General features: G+C 41.2%; 1 protein-coding gene across 1 annotated transcript in view; it reads right to left on the reverse strand.

The window, feature by feature from the left end:
- Positions 1-11,576, reverse strand: part of IQCJ (IQ motif containing J) — a 32,412-nt gene extending 20,836 nt beyond the window's left edge. The window contains 2 exon segments of the mRNA XM_068968991.1: positions 4,443-4,507; positions 11,541-11,576. Of these exon segments, the coding sequence (XP_068825092.1) occupies positions 4,443-4,507; positions 11,541-11,576 (101 nt within the window).
- Positions 11,577-11,839: the final 263 nt, after the last annotated feature.

Raw genomic sequence — 11,839 nt, forward strand, 5'->3', positions numbered from 1 at the left:
AACTAAAAATGTGACAGATGTTATTAAAGGGCACCACAGAGACCTAAGCCAGCGGTGGTAGGCATGAAAAGCCTTATTTTTATAATTCTATGGTCTTGTGGGAACAACGGCCCTATAAAAAGGATACTTTAAAATATTGTATTATTACAATAAGAAATTAACAATTTGGGCAATAAAGATATACATGAAGTATTGTGGGACCTGTTGCTATACACAGCAACCAAAGACAAGGCTGAAGTCCATAATGAGAACATTTTTTATAATATTAGCAAATTTGTTAATGTTTGTTAATTTATACATCCTCAGGAAGTGATACACTACAAACACCAATAGGTTTAAACTAGATAACTTTAGTTCATTCAATCAATAATTGCCAGTGGGTAATAAAGTGATTGGGGATTCCCAGGTAGCTCAGCTGGTAAAGAATCCTCCTGCAATGCAGAATACCCTGGTTCGATTTTTGGGTCAGGAAGTTCCCCTGGAGATGAGATACGCTAGCTACTCCAGTATTCTTGGACTTTACTGCTGGCTCAGACAGTAAAGAATCCGCCTGCAATGTGGAAGACCTGGGTTCGATCTTTGGGTTGGGAAGATCCCCTGGAGGAGGGCATGGAATCCACTCCAGTACTCTTGCCTGGAGAATCTCATGGACAGAGGAGCCTGGCGGGCTACAGTCTATGGATGGAGTCACAAAGAGTCAGACACGACTGAGTGACTAAGAACAGTACAATAAAATGATTATATTAGTATGCCAGAAGACTGTGTGACTTGCAATCATGAATTTCCTACTCTCGCACCCAGCCTGGTTCAATATTTACAAAAAATAGCACTCAAACTAAGGTCTTAAGTTAATAAATGATTTTCAAAAACAACAGAGTCACAAGCAGCCTTCTTCCTGATTAATGGCCTTAGTAGCTGCTCTTCTCTGTTTAAGGGAATATGCCAAACTTCACTGAGAGAAAGACAGACAGACAGACAGACAGACAGAAAAATGCACCCAAAGCTCCTGCATATGGTCTCAAGTAGAATAGAATTGCTTGGAGAAGGAAATGGCAACCTACTCCAGCGTTCTTGCCTGGAGAATCCCAGGGACAGGGGAGCCTGGTGGGCTGCCGTCTATGGGGTCACACAGAGTCAGACATGACTGAAGTGACTTAGCAGCAGCAGCAGCAGCAGCAACAGCAGAATAGAGTTGCAGCCTCCCCTCCCTTCCTACCAACTGTCTACCACAAAATCCTGTTGAGCATTTAGAATAAATGTAATGTTCCAAGGGGGAATAACAGATCAACTGCCATGACACCACTATCGCTTAACTTATGGTCATTTCAAGTAGCTGAGATGATTTACATCAGCACCCAAGTCAGCTACAGCCATAATGAAATGCCTAATCTGCTCGCTCAAAGTACCCCAATTTCTCAATCAAATTTGACAGCTTTCAAGGACACAGTGTGGCCCTGAAATGGACCAGAATTCCAGGCAAATGGACAGAGTGGTTAGGACAAGCATGAAAGAGAAGCTTGCCCCGCAGGCCTATGTGTTTTGAGAGAAGACTCTGAATCCCATCCCTCGAATTCCTCAATCATGACTGGGGAATACAAGCGTACAAAACAGATTGGCCATTTTCAGAAGCTTTTAGCTTTCTTGGATTTCTAGATAATTCGAGAGAAAAACAGAGGGAGGGCAAGGAGGCAGAAGTCCACATATTGACCACTAGTCTTTGCATATCTTCCTGAGATATATGCTGGGAAAGATACATGCTGGTGTTAGCCAGGGGTTTGATACAGAGTTGTGGTCAATTAGCAGAAAAAAACTAACTGCTAGAGTTCACTTCCCACATTAAAATCAATAACGACAAAACAGTATAGTCAGATTTTAAAAGTAAACGAGCTGAGCTGAACATCACAGAGAAAGTGTGTCCTCAGAGAATTAAGCTAAATGAGATTATTGAATAACTAAAAAAAAAAATTCTAAAATATATGTAGACCACTGGTTCTCAACCCCAGATCCTCATTAGTATCACACCAAGGAAACTTTCAAAAAATACTGATTCTTGGACCTCAGCCCCAGGGATTCATATTTGACTTGTCTGGGCTGGTATTTCTATTAAACTCCCTGGTGATTCGAAGTGTAGCCAGGATGAAGAACCACTGATATAATGTCATTATGATACTAATTAATCTCCATAGAAGAAAAATCTTTCTAGTTTCAGCCAAAAAGTCTTCAGTTATTATTGTTTACAAATAAGTAGTGATGATGGTGATGAGGGAGAAGAGGAAAATCAAACTATTTTATTCTTATTTACCCAAATTAATGAGAACCTGCATAACAAAGATAAATCAAATCCATAGATAAGTCAGCATCTTTATTTGATCAAATGAACTGTTCTTCAAGTGGTATCATGGAGAATTCTTAGAATTGCCATGGGATGGCTATGAACCTGAGAGGCTGGCTAATTCAAACAGCCCCCAGATGGCTGGGGAAGGAGCTGATACTGAAGGCACCATGATATCATGGGTGCCACATTTCATGTGCTCAATAAGACTGTCAAGCCAGCATTCTTAGCTTCATTTTCAAAGATGGGGAAATGGGCTCAGGATGATTAAGTAATTTGTGCAGACTCATAAAGCCAGGAAAAAGCAGAAAGAGGAATCAAATCAAGGTTTTCCAATGTGCAGAAATGTTTTCAACAGCATCTCAGATGGCCATGTGCACTCTTCTTAGGCACTTCCAGTGTCTATTACCTCACTGCTTAACAAAAAAAGTGCTCTCTGTTGAGCAGGCTGAATTTTTACTAAATTCATTCTTTTTTCTGTGTCACCACCTATTGCTCCATATATCCTGCTCATTAATCCTTGTTCTGTGTTCTAAAACAAGAAAAACAATGTAGTCCCTCTTTTATAGGAAAATTTCTTCAAATGTTTAAGTATAGGTATATGTCCCCTAGGAGAAGGCAATGGCAATCCACTCCAGTACTCATGCCTGGCAAATTCCGTAGACGGAGGAGCCTGGTAGGCTGCAGTCTATGGGGTCATTAAGAGTCGGACACAACTGAGCGACTTCACTTTCACTTTTCACTTTCATGCACTGGAGAAGGAAATGGCAACCCACTCCAGTGTTCTTGCCTGGAGAATCCCAGGGACGGGGGAGCCTAGTGGGCTGCCTTCTCTGGGGTCGCACAGAGTCAGACACGACTGAAGCGACTTAGCAGCAGCATATGTCCCCTCCAAGATCTCTTTTCTCCAAGCTACACATCCTCAACTCTTTGCAGTAGTCTTACGTGGTTCCAGAACCCTCACAGTTTTAACTCTTTGATGCTCTTGGGGATGTCAATATGTTTTTTAAATGTGGTGCCCAGAGAAAAATGTGGTGACCCCCACATGGACCTGGCCATGGGACTCCCTTTGAAGACAAAAGGAGAACGGAGCAGCAGAGGATGAGACAGTTAGGTATCAATAGCATCACTGACCCAATGGACATGAATTTGAGCAAAATCCAGGATATAGTGGAGGACAGAGGAGCCTGGTGTGCTATAGTCCATGAGTCCGTGAGGTTGCAGAGTCAGACAGGATTTAGTGACTGAATAACAACAATGACATGGGACTTACTGGTTACCAGCATGGGCTCTGGTGGCACTGAACCTGACTTTCATTCTCATCCTCACCACTCTCAGCTGAGTGTCCTTAGACAAGTGCTGAAAGTTCCCTGGGTCTCTTTTCTTATGGGTAAAATGGAAATAATAATATTGAAAGGTCATCATCAGAGTTTGCTGAGGAAACATCCGTAAGCATCCACTTGTACCAAGTACACTGTAAATGCTCAATTAATGATAGCTCATTTTTTTCTTCTTTTATCTTGATAGTATATACCTACTACTCAGACTATTATGGTGATATTTTTGGAAGCCATATAAAATAATGGTCTCGTGTTAATGTCAGATAAAACCTCTAAGCATTCACTGACACAGAAGTCAGAATATGTCTTTTACAAGCTCTAATTGTACAATTTTCTTTAAAATCTAAATAAAAGACTGTACTTTTAATCTCTGTTCAATTTCATCTCTTTCATTCCGCTTTTAATTCCAGCTCAATTTTGTGCCACTCTGCAGTATTATTTTGAATGGTCATTCTATCAGTCTTGGTGTTACCCTTGTGTTTTTACAAATTTTATGACTTCCTTCTCTACACATCCCTGATTAAAAGCCAAAGATAGAGTAGGGTTAAGTTTCAAGCCCTCAGACATACCATCAGATACATCTCCAGGAATCATGTCACTCTGTTAATCAGTACAGTCTGTGTACTGTAGCTCAAGTAGCCATAAGTCTGTTTGACTGTATCTCAAATGAGCCACATTTCTGGATCCTGATCAAATAATATCCTAATTTTTGCCTTGTGAATAGTTTTTTTTTTTAATGCCAGCATTTCAACTTTAGTATTTTTACTTACTTTTCAAGTACATACTTTCCATCATTAACTTGTTTCAAGGGGTTCTGCAATCTTTTCAATTCTTCCTGTAAAAAAGAAAAAAAAAATGTCTTACAAATTGACTCCATGTACTTTTGGGTAATATTTCAGGAACATTGCTACCAAAATTGATATAATCACTGTTATGAGTTCTGGGCTTTGCAATGGATGAGTGTTTCACATACAATTTTATCCTTGATCAGATTAAAATACAGTTCTTCCACTTACATTGTATGATATTTTTTTAACCACTAAAGATAATGCCTCCTGTTATTTTTCCAGAGTGGCAATATGTTTATACAGATCCACCCACACACCTCCCAAATTTACTCTTATCAACAGTATTATGTTTGCTGGTTGCTGGGTGAGGGGCTCTAAGGAAGGTGGAATGGGTTTGACCATTTAGCAAACAGTTACCTCAGCCCCAGTGCTCAGACACACACACACACACACACACACACACACACACACACACACACACACACACAAGGAAACACATGCACACACTCCTTCCCTGAATTTCAGGCATCCAGTCTCAGTAATCCCATTCCCTCAGCCACAGCGATTGCTTCAGGGATGAGACAGAAGTCAGCCCAGGTTCCTGGTGAGACTGCCTGTCTCCAGACTTGTTTTCAGTCACAGCAGGATTTAAGGAAGGCCCACAGAGAGCTACAGTTCATAGGGTCACAAAGAGCCAGACATGACCGAGGAGACTTAGCACGTAGGCATGCACAGAAGTCTGGACCTGGGAAGACCACAGTTCCTTGAGATCAACCTGCTTGTCTCATCACCACAAATAGCTGAAATGCCAAGAGGAAGCCCCAATATGCACTAACTACTCATTCACCTCTGAAAGACCATCAAGACTAGTCCCAACATGTTTCCAACCCATCAGCCATCTGAGTCTCCTCAGTTACCCATTTTCTTTCTTTCTTTTTTATTTTTTGTTGTCGTTTCTCTAGCTTTATTTTTTTTCTTTTTACTTTATTTTACTTTACAATACTGTATTGGTTTTGCCATACATTGACATGAATCCACCATGGGTGTACATCCGTTTCCAAATATGAGCACCCCCTCCCACCTCCCACCCCATAACATCTCTCTGGGTCATCCCTGTGCACCAGCCCCAAGCATCCTGTATCCTGCATTGCACATAAATTGGTGATTCATTTCCTACATGATAGTATACATGTTTCAATGCCATTCTCCCAGATCATCTCACCCTCTCCCTCTCCCTCAGAGTCCAAAAGTCCATTCTATACATCTGTGTCTCTTTTGCTGTCTCACATACAGGGTCATCATTACCATCTTTATAAATTCCATATATGTGTGTCAGTATACTGTATTGGTGTTTTTCTTTCTGGCTTACTTCACTCTGTATAATCGGCTCCAGTTTCATCCATCTCATTAGAACTGATTCAAATGTATTCTTTTTAATAGCTGAGTAATACTCCATTGTGTATATGTATCACCACTTTCTTATCCATTCATCTGCTGATGGACATCTAGGTTGTTTCCATATCCTGGCTATTATAAACAGTGCTGCAATGAACATTGGGGTACATGTGTCTCTTTAAATTCTGGTGTCCTCGGTGTGTATGCCCAGCTGTGGGATTGCTGGGTCATAAGGCAGTTCTATTTGCAATTTTTTAAGGAATCTCCACACTGTTCTCCATAGTGGCTGTACTAGTTTGCATTCCCACCAACAGTGTAGGAGGGTTCCCTTTTCTCCACACCCTCTCCAGCATTTATTGCTTGCAGATTTTTGGATCACAGCCGTTCTGACTGGTGTGAAGTGGTACCTCATTGTGATTTTGATTTGCATTTCTCTAATAATGAGTGATGTTGAGCATCTTTTCATGTGTTTGTTAGCCATCCATATGTCTTCTTTGGAGAAATGTCTATTTAGTTCTTTGGCCCATTTTTTGATTGGGTCGTTTGTTTTTCTGGAATTGAGCTGCAGGAGTTGCTTGTATATTTTTGAGATTAGTTGTTTGTCAGTTGCTTCATTTGCTATTATTTTCTCCCATTCAGAAGGCTGTCTTTTCACCTTGCTTATATTTTCCTTTGTTGTGCAGAAGCTTTTAATTTTAATTAGATCCCATTTGTTTATTTTTGCTTTTATTTCCAGTGTTCTGGGAGGTGGATCATAGAGGATCCTGCTGTGATTTATGTCGGAGAGTGTTTTGCCTACGTTCTCCTCTAGGAGTTTTATAGTTTCTGGTCTTACATTTAGATCTTTAATCCATTTTGAGTTTATTTTTGTGTGTGGTGTTAGAAAGTGATCTAGTTTCATTCTTTTACAAGTGGTTGACCAGTTTTCCCAGCACCACTTGTTAAAGAGATTGTCTTTACTCCATTGTATATTCTTGGCTCCTTTGTCAAAGATAAGGTGTCCATAGGTGTGTGGATTTATCTCTGGGCTTTCTATTTTGTTCCATTGATCTATATTTCTGTCTTTGTGCCAGTACCATACTGTCTTGATGACTGTGGCTTTGTAGTAGAGCCTGAAGTCAGGCAAGTTGATTCCTCCAGTTCCATTCTTCTTTCTCAAGATTGCTTTGGCTATTCGAGGATTTTTGTATTTCCATACAGATCTTGAAATTATTTGTTCTAGCTCTGTGAAAAATACTGCTGGTAGCTTGATAGGGATTGCATTGAATCTGTAGATTGCTTTGGGTAGTATACTCATTTTCACTATATTCATTCTTTCGATCCATGAACATGGTATATTTCTCCATCTGTTAGGGTCCTCTTCTATTTCTTTCATTAGTGTTTTATAGTTTTCTATATATAGGTCTTTAGTTTCTTTAGGTAGATATATTCCTAAGTATTTTATTCTTTTCTTTGCAATGGTGAATGGAATTGTTTCCTTAATTTCTTTTTCTACTTTCTCCTTATTAGTGTATAGGAATGTAAGGGATTTCTGTGTGTTGATTTTATATCCTGCAACTTTACTATATTCATTGATTAGCTCTAGTAATTTTCTGGTGGAGTCTCTAGGGTTTTCTATGTAGAGGATCATGTCATCTGCAAACAGTGAGAGTTTTACTTCTTCTTTTCTGATTTGGATTCCTTTTATTTCTTTTTCTGCTCTGATTGCTGTGGCCAAAACTTCCAGAACTATGCTGAATAGTAGTGGTGAAAGTGGGCACCCTTGTCTTGTTCCTGACTTTAGGGGAAATGCTTTCAGTTTTTCACCATTGAGGATAATGTTTGCTGTGGGTTTGTCATATATAGCTTTTATTATGTTGAGGTATGTTCCTTCTATTTCTGCTTTCTGGAGAGTTTCTATCATAAATGGATGTTGAATTTTGTCAAAGGCCTTCTCTGCATCTATTGAGATAATCATATGGCTTTTATTTTTCAATTTGTTAATGTGGTGAATTACCCATTTTCTTTAACTTCTTACCCTACTGTACAACCCCACATTTGACCCAGTCACCTAACTCTCCCCAGTCCCTCCAGTCTTTCCACTGAACCCTTTGCAACTCATAGTCCATCATCATTAAAATACTCTATCTCCTCAGTTTTTTTGAACATTCCCTTAATTATCTCATTCTAACTGAACCCTTGCTGTTCTGGGGAGAGCTAAGTCTTTGCTAGAGATAGAAGATCAAAGAACAGTTTCAAAAAGAGTTTTGGGATATAAAGGAGTCTGCTGATGACAAACCTGGCTGATCCTGAGCACCCTGTCTCCTCTGCAGTCCTCTGTAGAGATGGCCATCTCCTCCCCATGTGCTATATACAATACACTCTGGAGGAGGGATGGGGCCATTTTTGCTCCTCCCTGCTGTTCCCAGATCCTCTTCATCCTATAAAACCTCACTCTTCTGGAAACACACCAGCAGCCTATCCGAGGGCTCTGGTCCTTCTCATCTATCTTCTCTCCTCAGGAGGTCTTATCCGGTCCTCAGCTTTTAAATCTATGCTTGCACCTGACCTCTCCTCTAAATGCCATCTGATACATCCACTTGTCTTCTTGGGAGTTCTGTGTGCCTGGCTGACAGGCATCTCAAGTTCAAAGCAAAGTCTTGCTTTCACTGTCTAGACCCTCCCACCCAAACCTCCTGCTTCACCACTTCTCCCTCATTTTAACAAATGACATCAATATTCACCCAGACATGCAGCGATATGACTCCTAAAACCTAGAAGTCAGCCTCTACTCCTTCCTTCCTCTCTCAATCCACGGTCAATCAATCAGCTAATTATGTGGGTCCCAAGTTCAAAATATATCCAGAAATTGACCACTACTCCTCAGTCTGGTCTAAGGCAACTGTGAGAATCTCCTATCTCCCTGCTTCCCAAGTTATCCGTCTTCATTCACTTCCCCTTATATCAACCAGCACGACCATTGAGCATTTGGGTTTGCTTTTTTAAGTGAGCGAAAAGCACACATCATAAGTGTACAGCACAACGAGTTTTGACAAATGCATACGTTGGTAGAATTACCACCCCAAATGAAATACAGAACATTTACTTCACTCCTGAAGGTTTCCTCATGTCCCTGTTCAATCAATTCCCCTCTCCCAAAGGCACTCCTGTTCTGATTTTTATCACCATAAATTAATTTTTTAATTAATTTTTATTAGGGCATAGGTGCTCACCATAAGTTAATTTTGCCTGTACTAGAATTTCACATATATTTGTCTATTCTTTTGTATCTTAATTCCCTCAGCATCATATTGATACATAGGCAGCTATATATGGTGAATGGCTATGAAGATAGAGATGACTAAAGGGTAGACAAAGAGAGACACAGCATCCTTTTCACTCTTACACATTTTATTTTCAAGGTAAAACTTACCCTTCAACCCTACAGACTCTGGTTTCTAGACTCTGGTTCCTAAGAGTAAGTCTCCACCTCTACTCTCTCACTGTCAGTCACTCAGTTTTATCCGACTCATTGTGACCCCATGGAATGTAGCCTGACAGACTCCTCTGTCCATAAAATTGTCCAGGCAAAAATAATGGAGTGGGTTGCCATTTCCTATTCTGGGGGCTCTTCCTGACTCAGGGATCGAAGCCATGGCTCCTGCAGCTCCTGCACTGGCAGGCAGATTCTTTATCCCTAGCACTACCTGGGAAGCCCCCTCTATTCTCTATTTTCTCCCAACCCTCCACTCCTCCCAACTAATCCTTCAACATATCCCACCCCACCTCCGGTGACCAGAGCAATAAATCCAGGTCATAGAAAAGGTCAGGCTTAAAGCCACTGTTATACAGAGAGGAAATAGGTTGGATAAGGATCCTTAGTTCTTGGAAACCAGAGGTGGATTTTTAGGCCCTGAACTTTTCCTTGTTTCCCACCTGTTTCAGGATTAGAAAAGAGACTGTGTTGTGGTGGTCCTGGCACTTTCTTTTCCTGCATGTGCCTGTGGGTTTCTTTTCTTTTTCCCTGGGCATCTGTGGGGCAGGAAGGAACAGGTTTCTGCACTTGGGGCCTGCCACTCTCTTTCCTTTGTTTTTTTCATTGCAGGGAGTTTTGGGAGGGAGAAGGAAGGCTTTGGTGCAGCACTTTATTCAATCTGACTGTCCACGTTCTAGGAAATCATATTAAACATAAGGTCAATGACTAACAAGAGCTTTCTGAACAGCTGCTCTGCTGACAATTTGGAGGATTGATTTCATCATTTGGTCATTTAAGCTAACTATACAAAAACACTTCAGCTCAATTGGCCTGCAAGTTCCACACCGTATCCTTGTTTTCTGGGAGATGGACAAAGAAACTGGCTTATTCCATGGATCTTTGCTTGGAGTTTCACTCTGATAGTTTTCCATCGATTTACCATTAAAAATATATACATGTTGGTCTTTCCCACCCCTGGTTTCTCTCACTAGTCTTTGTTGCCTCAGTCTCACATCCAAGCATGCTATTTCATATTAGAAACCAGCATGGCTCCCAGGTGCTTTCAGATGGATTCCAGGATCTCAGCCAGAGCTTGTTTGTCTTACCAGGGAGGGCCCTGCCTCATGCCCTCCCTCACCAAGTCTGGTCCTGTGAAACTTCACCCAACCCTGAACTCACATGCTCTCTTACACTGGGGGACACTGGGGCCCCAACTCTTCTATTGGCCCACTCTCATTCTTCCTTCAGAAAGCCCCCCCCCCCACTTTCCCCTCCTCCATAGAGCATTCCCTAACTCAACAAGAAGATCTGGTACCTCACCCTGCCTCCTCAGCATCCTGTGGTGATGGTGATCCCTGGTTTAGCCTTACCTCTTTACCTGACCCACCCCACCAATGGGTTTTTCAAAATCAGGAGTGGTGATTTATTCACCTTGAGGTTCCTACTCCCCAAATGATGCATTTAGGTTGTGCCTACTGAATATATGCTGAATAAATGAATTGAGCTGAATGAGATGAAAAGAAACCTTAGTGGCTTAACGTTCCCTCCAAATCTCAAGATGTTCCATGTCCTTCGGTGATTTTTCCCTGCCTCTCCACCTCTTTTGTTTGTTTGTTTTTTAATCGTTCTTTAGCTTTCTTTTTTATTTAACATCATACCTTTTCCAGCTTTACTTGGGCATACCTGAGAGTTACAAATTGTATATATTTAAGGTACATACTTGATATATGTATACATTGTACAGTAATGATCACAATGAAGCTAATTAACATATCTATCACCTCCTATCCCTGCCAATTCCTTTCTTTTTTCTTTTTTCTTTTTTTGGTGGTGGTGAGCATACCTAAGATCTGCCTTATTAGCACCTTTCAGATTTACACTGAAGTATTGTTAAGTACAGTACTCTGCTGTGCATTAGATCTTCAGAGTCTGCTTGTCTTGCATAACTGCACATGGGACCTTGACCAGCATCTTCCCATTTACACACTTACTCATCATCTCCATTCTCTTCTATGCTCTCGGAGGCTCAAAATTAGACTTTATCGTGCAGGTCCCTTGGTTCTGTGGCTTTGAATAGGCTTTGAGCAGTGGGAGGCACTGGCAGCAGATCAGAAGAGAACAGAAGAGAGAAGCTGGAGTATTTCTCCTCTGTGCTTCCTTCTTTTACTGCCTTCCATACAGGCTCGAGTCACTGCAGGCCATAGTGCCTATGGGGTCGTGGCCTCTCTCACACGGTCATTCTTGTCACATTCCCTTAACTGCTCCATTTTCTTGTCCCTCCAAAACATTTCTTTCCCTCTCTTCCCTCCTTCTCCTTCCTTCTTCTGGCCCTTCCAGCTGTTGATAGCCCCAGATGCTTCACCATTCTCTGTGGTTCTCCCTACATCCTGCCCAAATCTATAGTCACTCAATTCAGCTCTTCAAATCATCCTTCTAAGTGAGTCATCTGCCATCCCCCTGGACTCTGGCTCACATGTCTCAAGGATACTAAGATTACTTTTGTTTGTCTTATCCATGCAATTCTTTTCCC

Source organism: Capricornis sumatraensis, chromosome 1 (genome assembly GCF_032405125.1).
Source record: "Capricornis sumatraensis isolate serow.1 chromosome 1, serow.2, whole genome shotgun sequence".
In the NCBI taxonomy this organism is placed as follows: Eukaryota; Metazoa; Chordata; class Mammalia; order Artiodactyla; family Bovidae; genus Capricornis; species Capricornis sumatraensis.